A 13,294-nucleotide genomic window follows, 5' to 3' on the forward strand; every position below is an offset into this window, starting at 1 on the left:
AGAATATAAGACTTTCACTTACTGTCAGTCTTGGAAGATGCTCTGACGTGATTCGGTTCTTGCCCCATTGTTTTCAGTTTTAAGGTAATTGTTGGTGTTAACATGTCAGAGACAGAAGCTGACTGCCTGCAGCCGGTTGAATGGGGACGGCCGTCACTGGCTGTGTGGAAACCAGCAGTGAAAACACAGCTTCTCTCCGATCAAATGCGGCTCAATGCATATTGGCGTTAGTGGGTTATTACTGCTGTGGTACTTTGCAAAAGGAGGCGCGGTCCTGACTGTAGTCCGGTTTCAGAGAAGCCAACTGAGGCTGATTTCATGAGCTCTACTTCCTCTTTTTGGGGAGAATGTTGTGAAACAGTAATTTCTTTCTTTTACTTTGGTTGTTATTGGACAGGTTGCTTTTATTTTGAAGAGCCAATGTATTACAAATACTAATACAAATACTTCATCATATAGCCTCACACCGGTGGTCTGGTTGTATATAGACTGTGTATAAAGATGGACGTCATGATGGATCCCCTAAAAGTGAAGCTAAAGCGTCTCAATCGCCCTCTAATGGACATGGAGCTACTAAAAGGTCACATGTCAAATAAAAGAACCAAAGATGGTTTCTGTCATTTCAGATTGTTCTTATCACACTGCTGTTTGTTTAACTGTATATGTTTATGATAAGTTTGATTTAGGTTTTTATTTGATGATATAAAAACAAGGGGAAACATTATGAATGACAGCTGAGACTGACTCACGACTAGACTCTGCTGTCAAATGAGGTTATCGACACAAGATGGCAGCATCAGCATGCATGACATTTTGTATATATATTTTGTGTATAATATTTTTTATTTTTGTAAATGACCAAATATTAATTAGTGTGGAAACCACGTTGAGGCTTCTGGTCTTTACACTTTTCACACATTAAAATATATTCATCCAAATTGATCGTACACAGTAGCTAATAAAAATGCATGTTTACACAAAATCATAGATACATAAAAATAACAGTTGCACGCCAAACACCCTTTGGTTTTTTCCTTATGTTGTATCCATTATTGTTTTTTGTGTGTTTCGTGTGCACTTACATTTTCCAAACACTGGTGGAACAGTTTTGTAAATTTCAATTTGCATGCAAACGAGAACGGGAACGAGAAAACCCAATATGCTAACTGACTGGAGTCCTGATGAGGGCTTCATGCTCACAGATGAATTTGAGCTGAAATCCATCCCCTGATGGGCCCCAGCTGGCTGTCGCATTATGCCCAGGGAATGTCATCGCATATCCACCAGAGTTGTTGACTCTCTCCTGAATCCAGAACCTACAAACACAGAACATGCTCATCAGTACCTCTAATAACTTTACACATAATACCAACTAACTTCAATGGCCCTCAATGGGAAAAAGGAAAACTCAAGTACTCGGACAATCTGCACCTAATTTATGAACCAATACATCCCATCATAAATAGATCTTTACCAGTTGCTGGCTGCAGGACTTTGTCCTCGGTTTATTAAGTCTTCCCCAGGAAATCAAGGAATATGCTCAAGAACGCCCTCTCGCAATGTTAAAGAAAGTGAGAGAACATTCCTGGATCCCTACCAAAGTTCTTTGGGGGTTCTCCCCTCACTCATCCCACATCCTTTTGCCAAGTTCTGTAGAAATCCGTCCTGTAGTTTTTAGTTAATCTTGCTTACAAACAGGCAAACCCACAAACAGATGGGTGAAAACAAAACCTCAGAGGGAATAACTCTGGCACATTCACAGGACTGATATCTACGAGTGTGTTATTGGTTATTTGACTGCTGGGCCATTCTCGTCATGTGAGACCTGAAAGATGCTCAGTTTCAATTCTTACCCCAAAGTCTCATTGCGTCCATCAATCCAGATCCACTTGTTGTCCTCATTTTTACGCAATCCCATCCAGTATGCATGATCATTGGTGAAGTAGCACTTGGTGTGCTTATTGATGAATTCCTGAAGGTGATCATCACAAACTTTCACACTTCTTTTATTGACAGTGAGAAAACATTAGAATCCCTCCACCTCCCATATGTTTGATTTTACAAAAAACAATTGTTTCCAGTTGAATTTTGTTTGCAATGTGAATATTCAGCGTTTCTTAACCAGCACAATTTCGCTATGCAATTTAAAAATCTATTTAGAACTCTGTGTTATTGTGGCTTAATGACGATGGAGCTCACCTGCTCTTGTAAACTGTCGACAACAACCAGGTCTGCGACATTGTTTCGACAAAATGTTCGTGCTTGTGTCCATGTCTTCCAGGGAGCGGGTTGGTCCCAAAACAGGTAGCAGTGATCCTGGAACGGGATCCAACTCTCCAAGCATGGCTTACACTCTGTACTCATGAAAGAAGCCGAGAAATAGAAGTTTAATATCACCAATTTAAGTTTGACACATTACAATCGCTGCCATAGTTAAACACAATCGTTTGAGAGGCTTTGCAATGGCTACTGACATTTACACTTTATTATATGAGCATGGCAGATTTTAGCAATTACCTTAAATAAACAAATATATCGTTATTCTCAGTGTATATCTGTGAGTTTAGGGCTGGACTCACTTTGTGGTTGTACATATAGATATATATAAAGCACTTTGAGTGGTTGTTAAGAAAGCTAAATAAATACAGTCCCTTTATATACTCACTTTTGTCTGGGCAGAATTTATTGACTGGGAAGTTTTGGAACGTCATGATGACTCCGAGCGTCCTGTTGAGATCATCTCTGTCTCGGGTCAGCACCTCAGTCTTGTTCCCTAAGATTTCTTTCTCCATCATCAGCTGATGAATTTCCTTCTTGAGGTGGATGACGTTTTCCTTCTCGAGGTGGATGACGTTTTCTGCGACAGCTTCCTGGGCCTTCATGACCCCGAAGACTGCAGTGGTGGTGGGAAAGAGACTGGTCAGTCCAGTGGACACAGTTGGAGAAATATTCTCTTCCATTAGCCCACATGCTTTTAAATTGATCATATTTACTGTTGTACCCATTCATCCATCAATTACGTTTTTTTCTGATTTTACTTTAAACTGCTTCTATTGAATGAGTGTAGCTGGAGCCATGGTTTCTGTTTAACTGAAAATTTGACAATAATATTAATTAGATAACTGTGACTAATAACCCTTTAAGTCTCTGTAAGTTGATTTTAATTGTAAGTGCACCAAAATTGACTGATTCCAATGGCTCCTTAGGAATCTGTGTGAAGATGTATGGTATTGTTTAGAAAATACTGTGCAGGAGGAAGTGGACACTTCAACATTACTAATCCAAAGTCAACAGTAAAATACAGTTCACAAAAGGCTGAGCTCACTCACACATCTCTTCTTTTTTTGTGTTTCCCAGACGTGATGTGAGCTGCGTCATTAAAAACTCAGTCTGTTGAAATCAAACTCACTGTAGATGATGACACCGATGCACGAGATGAGCAGGACGCAGAGAATCCCCAAACACACCAGCAGCAGGACAAAGTCCCGGGAGTGTGCCGCTGCTGCTCCTCCAGCTGCTTTAACTGACAGAAGTGAAAATATTCCAATTCATTTTCAACATTATTATGGATATACCTGTGACCTGTGTATATTCTGACCCTCCATATGACTTAAAAAAAGTAGCGTCTCGATTGAAAAGGAATCGGGCCGCCCAGACAAGTTCTACACACTGTCAGACAAGAGTCAAGCAACACAATAATAGTCATAACTATAGCAGATACAGCAATATGGGTTGTGATGGATCAGTAACTTTGACTATGTAGAATGTTCCCTCTTTCATCCTCTACCCCACCCCCCCCCCCCCGAACACCTATTCTTGCTCTATTTATTAAAAGTTACACAGCGATATATATACGGCAAAAGCCCAAACATTCAAGGTTGATGTGAAAGTGTTTTAGAAAGTTAAGGAGGAGCAAATTTAGTTTTATTTTCAGACTTTGCAACATCACATTTGAAAAAGTCACAAATTGGCACTTTTCTCCCATAACTTACTTGTTACAGTCGCTGCAGGAACATTAGATTTAACCGTTGAATAAATTGTAGAGTCCTCATCGTTTTCTGGTTGATAGAAAAAACAAAAAGTTTGAAATATATTGCATGGAAATTTAACAAGTAATATTTATAATTGTTGTTAAGTAGTGAGGTTAAATATTGAGTTGGTTCGTTCTATCAATTCATTTCATAGGAGTCACTTACCTTTCTGAGGACTACCACCATTTTTGAAAACCACAGAAGCATAATTGAGTTCTTCCTCCATTCTTAAACTCTGTTCTTCGCCTTATTCGTGTCAGTGCAGAGAAGGAGAGCAGGTTTGTTCAAATTAACTTTAACAGATGCTTGAAAGGCTTGACCGAACAATAACACCTCCGCACTACTTAATAGAGAACAAACAAGGTTCCTCTTCCTTCAGCACCAAACACGTAAACTTTTGTTTCTCAATTTGCTTGTGACATGTTCTTACTGGACGAAGCTGCAGCTTGTTTTGAGGTCAATGATTACACACGGTGTGAGTTGTCCCTTCTCAGTTGCAAGTCTGTAACTGAGGAAGTTACCAAAGTCAGTATTTTGTCATGTTTTTTATTAAGCAAAGCGGGTTCGTTAGCTCACAGTGTTCTGGACCTTTGACCAGCAAATTCTAATCAGGCCATTATTGGGTCACAGTGAATATTCTTTGGCAAATTTCAAAAGATCCCATGTTGCACTTTTGCATTTCAGGGGAATAAAGTTGGAAAGTTGACCGACCTGTTTGAATGTCTGTGTCAGTCAGATTTAGGGAAATAGAAAAAAAATGACCAAACTGATCTGCCGGTGGTTTTGACCCAGTTGCAAACCACTGCTGCAGTTAACCTGAGGACGTAGAAAAAGATATTTTCATCTTTGACTGCGACAGACTGCTGGTCGCCAGTTTATTCAAAGTTTACATATGTTGAACGTATCATATGTCCAAGTTGCACCAATATCAATAGTGCCCTTCCCTATTTAAAGATGGTGCTCCACATACAGACAGACAGACATTCATGGAATCAGTAGCTAGATTGATAGATAATAAACAAAATTGACATTAAAAGGTACATTTTCTTCCTTATCTTTTTCATTTAGTATAAACAAAACAATGTTTGTAGGACCAGACCCTTTGAATAAATGTGTAAAACACAGATAAGTGAAAAAAAAGGAAATTTTCTTGCGGCTTTATATTTCCATTTTATTTGAACAGAAACTGCTTCCTAATCCGGTTTGTTTAAGGCTCTGGTTTCACAGATCCAGTGTTTCAGCATGCCGCACCACGACCTGTTCCAGTTGGCCAGCTTATCAGAACGAGGTGAAATTAGAGCACAAGGCCCTCTGTGCAAGTCCTTTGTTTCTTCTATCCAGTTCCTAGTGGAGAAAGATTCAGACGAGAAGATTCACACCATTCACAGCAAGTTATAAGCAACTTTAACTTAGCTTAGCATGAAGACTTGAAACCATAGACTGTACAAAAAGATGGATGATGTGTCTCCACTTCCTCCAACTATTTGGAAATGAGGAGGAAACACGAACGCTGCCATCCGGCACATTTGGAGACGTTTGGTGTACAGCTGCAACATGTAACTTCACCACTGGATGTCACTAAATTCCACACACTGAACCCTTAACGTGTACTTTGACTTTTTTAGTTTGGTTCATGTTCCATCCACTAACATGGAGGATGCGGGGTTTATAACCTATGCTGCAGCCAGCCACCAATGTCGCGATCGAGATGCTTTGGCTTCATACATAGGGAGCCAATGTTTCAGAGGTGAAACGTTGCCACTGTTCACTTCCAAGGTGTGAGGGCGGGGGGGACGAATAAAACATTTACTTCCTGTGGCTTCGCTGGGACTGAATCATCCGCTTGTTCGGGGTAATGATAACGTGTCTGAGCTGGGGCCAGGCTCGTTCTTATTAAAATGACATATGGAGAAATGTTTGATTAGTGTGTTTTTACTGGAAAGTGACGTTGGTTCCATCCACCCACATCCATGTGCCCGCGTCCTTCTTCCTCATCAATCCAATCCAATAGGCGTGATTTTCATCATTAGAGGCCAAAGTGTGGTTGTTGATGAAATCCTACATTTGTGAGACAGTTGTGAGAGAAGTCATCTGTCATGTGTCCACAATGATAAGACAATAATCATCAAGAAAGTGAAATACAGATGAAAATACAGATGCAAGAAACAGGAACATTAAAAAATGATCAGTCATGGTTAGAGACACGTGAAATAAAATTAAAAACAATAAAAAATTGCAAATGGAATTTCATTTACACAATTATAAAGTACGTCTTAACTCTAAATATTCAAACAAATCTTCTTTTGTGTTCACACTTTTGAACGCCATGTATCTCCACCTCTAGTTACTAAGTATATTCATTTGTGTCCGTTTTAAAGTACTACGTGTATCTGGCTAGCTGGAATTATAAGTTCATCTCAAATAAAGATTTTACCCAGTACTCATCTTATCTTATTTTATGGTATGATATGGTATGATATTGTATCGAACTAGCCTTATTGTGGTACTTGTACTGCAGTAAACGACCTGAGCACATCCTCCAGCCCTGATCCAAAAGGACAGAGGTGCGTGTAAGTGAAATCGATAGAATCGGTCTTGCCTGTTCCTCCAAGCTTTCAATCACCACCAGATCTGCCTCCTCTGCTCTGCAGAACTTACGACTGTTCAGCCAATTCTCCAAAGGTTGTTGATTATTAGGTTCGGAAAAAAAGTAGCAGCTCGATTGAAAAGGAATCCAGCCGCCCAGACAAGTTCTACACACTGTCAGACAAGAGTCAAGCAACACAATTATAGTCAAAACCATAGCTGTTTACTGTATACATCAAAATATATATACAATGCATTATATAATATATATAAGTGTAGAAACTAATCTGTCTAAACAAGTTATTGCACTCAGATGAAACATGACACAATAAAACAGTAAACACTCAGTAGAGCACATTCCCATAAGGCACCTTACATCCAATCAAGTCGCTTCAAATTTCACACACTCAAAGATATCAGTCGTCTACATGTGTCTGATTTTATTCCTCAAGATCCAGGAATTATTTCCCTGGGAAATCTGTGAAAATGTCAACAACAAAAAAAGCCTGATCTCACATTGTTAAAGAAAGTGATCAAGTCCTATTAATTATTTTTTTGGCCCATGTCTCATTCTCCCAACAATTTTCATTGAAATCCATTGTGTAGATTTTGCATAAACTCGCTGACAAACATAGTGAACAACACACAGGAGTGAAAACACACTGTCCTGGACGAGGGTGATGAAATCAAGAGGATAAAATCTAACATTCACAATTTAAGAGCTTAAAGCTTTGAGGTTTGAGGAATGGAAACACTGGAAAACATCATCTTTGCATCAAAAGCAAGGTGTTTTTTCACCTTTCTCTGGGCAGTGAGTTGCCACTGGGAAGGTTTGGTACTGGAGTATGACTTCCATGGTCCAGTTGAGTCCGTCTCTCTCTCTGCTCAGCTCCTCGCTCCGTCTCTCCAAGTCGTTCTTCTCCTGCTGCAGCTGCAGATTCTGAGCTGCTGCATTTTGCATGTGTCGCTCTGACGTGAGGGATGTCGCTGCAGAACAGGAAAGATTTACTGTCTCACTCTCAGTCAGTCAGGGTCAAAGTGCAGTGGAGAGCAGGGACAGACGGACGGACTCACTTCTGAGGACGATGGCGACCGACACCAGGACGAAGCAGATGATCCCAAACGCTGCTGTCACCAGGAGCAGCAGAATGTGCAGAAGTTTCTTCCCTCTTTCTAGAAGAAGAACAACAAACAATCAAGATATTAAGTTAATTGAAATATCATGTATATAGATGTCAAATAAAAATATGAAGTTATTTTTGTTTTAACACCTTCATTCTTTTTACCTGCATTTATTTTCTCCTCATGTAAAGTGATCGTCTTCTTCTCATGTTTATATTCTTTCTATTTGTATTCATATTGATTCTGTCTTCTCATCACTTGTATTTATTGATGGTTCTTTTCGATGTGAATGAGTTTCCTGTGTCTTTCAAAGCAGTTTGTAAACCCCGTTTTCAAACGTGCTATATAAAAAAAGGTTAAAATTATAGCCGAAAAATACAAATATATGAAATGTCTTTGTGGTTACAGATTGTCACGTTATATTGGTATAAATGGGAATATATATAAATGGGAACAGCCATGTTAAGTTGAATCTGTAGTGAAGTGCAATACCTGAGCATCAGATTCCTCAAGTAGAATAAAAACTTCAGAATATAAGACTTTCACTTACCGTCAGTCTTGGAAGATGCTCTGACGTGATTCGGTTCTTGCCCCATTGTTTTCAGTTTAAAGGTAATTGTTGGTGTTAACATATCAGAGACAGAAGCTGACTGCCTGCAGACGGTTGAATGGGGACGTCCGTCACTGGCTGTGTGGAAACCAGCAGTGAAAACACAGCTTCTCTCCGGTCCGCAGCGGCTCAATGCATATTGGCATTAGTGGGTTATTACTGCTGTGGTACGTTGCAAAAGGAGGCGTGGTCCTGACTGTAGTCCAGTTTCAGAGAAGCAAACTGAGGCTGATTTCATGAGCTCCACTTCCTCTTTTTGGGGAGAATGTTGTGAAACAGTCATTTCTTTCTTTTACTTTGGTTGTTATTGGACAGGTTGCTTTTATTTTGAAGAGCCCATGTTTATTTCTTAACATGTTAATACAAATACTTCATCATATAGCTTTACACCGGTGGTCTGGTTGTATATAGACTGTGTATAAAGATGGACGTCATGAAGGATCCCCAAAAGTGAAGCCAAAGCGTCTCAATCACCCTCTAATGGACATGGAGCTACTAAAAAGTCACATGTCAAATAAAAGAACCAAAGATGGTTTATGTCATTTCAGATTGTTCTTATCACACTGATGTTTGTTTAACTGTATATGTTTATGAAAAGTTTGATTTGGGTTTTTATTTGATGATATAAAAACAAAGGGAAACATTGTGATTGACAGCTGAGACTGACTCACAACTAGACTATGGTGTCAAATGAGATATCGACACAAGATGGCAGCATCAGCATGCAGGACATTTTGTATATATATTTTTGTAAATGACCAAATATTAATCCAGGTTGTGGCTTCTTGTCTTTACACTTTTCACACATTAAAATATATTCATCCAAATTGATCGTACACAGTAGCTAATAAAAATGCATGTTTACACAAAATCATAGAATCATCAAAATAACACTTGCACACCAAACACCCTTTGGTTTTTTCCTTATGTTGTATCCATTATTGTTTTCTGTTTTTGCGTGTCCACTTACATTTTCCAAACACTGGTAGAACAGTTTATTAAATTTCAATTTGCATGCAAAGATTGGAACGAGAAAACCCAATATGCTAACTGACTGGAGTCCTGATGAGGGCTTCATGCTCACAGATGAATTTGTTCTGATATCCATGCCATGCTGGGCCCCAGCTGGCCGTTGCATTATACCCAGAGAATGTCATCACATATCCACCAGAGTTTTTGACTCTCTCTTGAATCCAGAACCTGCAAACACAGAACATGCTCATCAGTACATCTAATAACTTTACACATAATACCAACTAACTCCAATGGGCCTCAATGTGTCAAAGGAAAACTCAAGTACTCTGACAATCTGCACCTAATGTATTAACCGATTAATTCCCAGCATAAAAAGATCTTCACCAGTTGCTGGCTGCAGGACTTTGTCACAGGACAAACCCACAAACCGATGGGTGAAAACATAACCTCAGAGGGAATAACTCTGGCACATTCACAGCACTGATATCTACGAGTGTGTTATTGGTTATTTGACTGCTGGGCCATTCTCATCATGTGAGACCTGACAGATGCTCAGTTTCAATTCTTACCCCAAAGTCTCATTGCGTCCATCAATCCAGATCCACTTGTTGTCCTCAATCTGCAATCCGATCCAGTACGCATGATCACTGTCCCAGTAGAACTTGGTGTGCTTATTGATGAATTCCTGAAGGTGATCATCACAAACGTTCACACTTCTTTCATTGACAGTGAGAAAACATTAAAATCCCTCCACCTCCCATATGTTTGAGTTTACAAAACACAATTGTTTCCAGTTGAATTTTGTTTGCAATGTGAATATGCAGCGTTTCTTAACAAGCACAATTTTGCTATGGTATTTAAAAATCTATTTAAAACTCTGTGTTATTGTGGCTTTATGACGATGGAGCTCACCTGCTCTTGTAAACTATCGACAACAACCAGGTCTGCGTTAGTGTTTTGACAAAATGCTCGTGCTTGTGTCCATGTCTTCCAACGAGGGGGTTGCTCATAAAACAGGTAGCAGTGATCCTGGAACGGGATCCAACTCTCCAAGCATGGCTTACACTCTGTACTCATGAAAGAAGCCGGGAAATAGAAGTTAAATATCACCAATTTAAGTTTGACACATTACAATCGCTACCATAGTTAAACACAATCGTTTGAGAGACTTGGCAATGGCTACTGACATTTACACTTTATTATATGAGCATGGCAGATTTCAGCAATTACCTTAAATAAACAAATATATCGTTATTCTCAGTGTATATCTGTGAGTTTAGGGCTGGACTCACTGTGTTGTTGTACATATAGATATATATAAAGCACTTTGAGTGGTTGTTAAGAAAGCTAAATAAATGCAGTCCCTTTATATTCTCACTTTTGTCTGGGCAGAATGTATCGATTGGGAAGTTTTGGAACGTCATGATGACTCCGATCGTCCTGTTGAGATCATCTCTGTCTCGGGTCAGCACCTCGGTCTCGTTCGCTAAGATTTCTTTCTCCATCATCAGCTGATGAATTTCCTTCTTGAGGTGGATGACGTTTTCCTTCTCGAGGTGGATGACGTTTTCTGCGACAGCTTCCTGGGCCTTCATGACCCCGAAGACTGCAGTGGTGGTGGGAAAGAGACTGGTCAGTCCAGTGGACACGTGCTTTACCCCTGAACCTTTTTAAAAATCCTCTCCTACCCATCATTGATTTCCAGGCTTTTGTCATGTGACAGTCTCATTTTGTTTATTTGATTTCACCATGGAGTTGGCTTACAATCAAGCCAACTCCAAAATACATCAAGAGCTAAACTATAACAACATCAAAACAGACATTTATTGACCTATTGCCAATGCCGATATCGAATCTGACATAAAAACGTTACCAGGATTGATACTGTGTTGATCGTCAGAGTAAGTTAGGATTGCTAACATGGCCTCTTTTTAATTTATTATGTTTACTGTTGTACCCATTCATCTATCAATTACCTTTTTTTTTTTTTTACTTTAAACTGCTCCTATTAAATGAGGGGGGCTGGAGCCAGGGTTTCTGTTTAACTAAAAATTTGAAAATAATATAAATATATATAACTGTGACTAATAACCTTTAAGTCTCTGTAAGTTCATTTTAATTGTAAGTGCGACAAAATTGACTGATTCCAATGGCTGCTGAGGAATCCGTGTAAAGATGTATGGTATTGTTTAGAAAATACTGTGCAGGAGGAAGTGGACACTTCAACATTACTGATCCAAAGTCAACGGTAAAATACAGTTCACAAAAAGCTGAGCTCACTCACGCATCTCTTCTTTTTATGTGTTTCCCAGATGTGATGTAAACTGCGTCATTAAAAACTCAGCCTGTTGAAATCAAACTCACTGTAGATGATGACACCGATGCACGAGATGAGCAGGATGCAGAGAATCCCCAAACACACCAGCAGCAGGACAAAGTTCCGGGAGTGTGCTGCTGCTGCTCCTCCTCCTGCTGCTGCTCCTCCAGCTGCTGCTGCTGCTCCTCCACCTGCTGCTCCTCCACCTGCTTCTCTTCCAGCTGCTCCTCCTCCTGCTGCTGCTCCTCCAGCACGTTTGACTGACGGAAGTGAAAATATTCCAATTCATTTTCAACATTATTATGGATATACCTGTGACCTGTGTATATTCTGACCCTCCATATGGCTTAAAAAAAAAGGAGCAGCTCGATTGAAAAGGAATCCAGCCGCCCAGACAAGTTCTACAAACTGTCAGACAAGAGTCAAGCAACACAGTAATACTCATAACCATAGCAGATACAGTAATATGGGTTTGATGGTTCAGTTACTGACTGTGGAGAATGTTCCCTCTTTCATCCTCTACCCCCCCCCCCAACACCTATTCTTGCTCTATGTATTATTAGTTACACAGCGGCACTTAAAAGGCAAAAGCCCAAACCTTCAAGGTTGATGTGAAAATGTTTTAGAAAGTTCAGGAGGAGCAAATTTAGTTTTATTTTCAGACCTTGCAACATCACATATGAAACATTTAAATTGGCACTTTTCTAACTAACTTGTTACAGTCGCTGCAGGAACTTTAGATTTAACTGTAGAATAAATTGTAGAGTCTTCATCGTTTTCTGGTTGATAAAAAAAAATGAACGTTTTAAATCTATTGCATGGAAATTTATCAAGTGAGATTTCTAATTGTTGTTATAGGAGTTTCAAAGTAGTCACTTACCTTCATGAGGACTACAACCATTTTTGAAAACTAGAGTATTATAATAGTTTTCTTCCTCCATCCTTAAACTCCGTTCATCGTCGTATTTGTGTCGGTGCAGAGAAGGAGAGCCGGTTTGTTCTAATGAACTTTAAGGGATGCTTGAAAGGCTTGACCGAACAAAAACAACTCCGCCCTACCTCATAGAGAACCAACGAGGTTCCTCTTCCTTCAGCACCTAACACGTAAACTTTTGTTTTGTCAACTTGCATGTGACATGTTTTCACTGCACGAAGCTGCAGCTTGTTTTGTGATTACACACGGTGTGAGTTGTCCCTTCTCAGTTGCAAGTCTGTTACTGAGGAAGTTACCAAAGTCAGTATTTTGTCATGTTTTTTATTCAGCAAAGCAGGTTAGTTAGCTCACAGTGTCCTGGACCTTTGACCAGCAAATTCTAATCAGGCCATTATTTGTTCACAGTGAATATTCTTTGGCAAATTTCAAAAGATCCCATGTTGCACTTTTTCATTTGAATAAAGTTGGAAAGTTGACCGACCTGTTTGAATGTCTGTGTCAGTCCGATTAGGGAAATAGAAAAAAAATGACCAAACCGATCTGCCGGTGGTTTTGACCCATGTTGCAAACCACTGCTGCATTTAACCTGAGGACATAGAAGAAGATATTTTCATCTTTCACACTGATGTTTGTTTAACTGTATATGTTTATGATAAGTTTGATTTGGGTTTTTATTTGATGATATAAAAACAAGGGGAAACATTGTGATTGACAGCTGA

General features: G+C 39.5%; 2 protein-coding genes across 2 annotated transcripts; both read right to left on the bottom strand.

Moving 5' to 3' along the window:
- Positions 1-1,100: 1,100 nt before the first annotated feature.
- LOC133014786 (C-type lectin domain family 12 member B-like) lies at positions 1,101-4,285 on the bottom strand. Its single transcript, XM_061082051.1, has 7 exons — positions 4,197-4,285; positions 3,993-4,058; positions 3,410-3,523; positions 2,666-2,893; positions 2,200-2,354; positions 1,854-1,972; positions 1,101-1,316 (listed from the first exon to the last, which is right to left on the bottom strand). The coding sequence occupies exons 1-7, from the start codon at positions 4,255-4,257 to the stop codon at positions 1,163-1,165; spliced, it is 897 nt and encodes a 298-aa protein (XP_060938034.1). The 5' UTR covers positions 4,258-4,285; the 3' UTR covers positions 1,101-1,162.
- A 1,079-nt stretch (positions 4,286-5,364) lies between these two features.
- Positions 5,365-11,748, bottom strand: LOC133013869 (CD302 antigen-like). The gene is made up of 8 exons (XM_061080958.1): positions 11,689-11,748; positions 10,703-10,930; positions 10,237-10,391; positions 9,894-10,009; positions 9,401-9,549; positions 7,692-7,790; positions 7,416-7,604; positions 5,365-5,375 (listed from the first exon to the last, which is right to left on the bottom strand). Exons 2-8 carry the CDS (start codon positions 10,917-10,919, stop codon positions 5,365-5,367), a joined length of 936 nt encoding a protein of 311 aa, XP_060936941.1. The 5' UTR covers positions 10,920-10,930; positions 11,689-11,748.
- Positions 11,749-13,294: the final 1,546 nt, after the last annotated feature.

Source organism: Limanda limanda, chromosome 11 (assembly GCF_963576545.1).
Source record: "Limanda limanda chromosome 11, fLimLim1.1, whole genome shotgun sequence".
Classification (NCBI taxonomy): Eukaryota; Metazoa; Chordata; class Actinopteri; order Pleuronectiformes; family Pleuronectidae; genus Limanda; species Limanda limanda.

Excerpts from the sequence above, each read along its gene's own strand:
- LOC133014786 (XM_061082051.1), bottom strand. The coding sequence starts at position 4,257 with ATGGAGGAAGAACTCAATTATGCTTCTGTGGTTTTCAAAAATGGTGGT. Across the intron at positions 3,524-3,992 it reads TCCTGCAGCGACTGTAACAA|TTAAAGCAGCTGGAGGAGCA; the intron begins GTAAGTTATGGG and ends CACTTCTGTCAG. Across the intron at positions 1,317-1,853 it reads GGACGCAATGAGACTTTGGG|GTTCTGGATTCAGGAGAGAG; the intron begins GTAAGAATTGAA and ends CTGTGTTTGTAG.
- LOC133013869 (XM_061080958.1), bottom strand. The coding sequence starts at position 10,919 with ATGAAGGCCCAGGAAGCTGTCGCAGAAAACGTCATCCACCTCGAGAAG. Across the intron at positions 9,550-9,893 it reads GGACGCAATGAGACTTTGGG|GTTCTGGATTCAAGAGAGAG; the intron begins GTAAGAATTGAA and ends CTGTGTTTGCAG. Across the intron at positions 7,791-9,400 it reads CCTCATCAGGACTCCAGTCA|AAAGAGGGAAGAAACTTCTG; the intron begins GTTAGCATATTG and ends TTCTTCTTCTAG.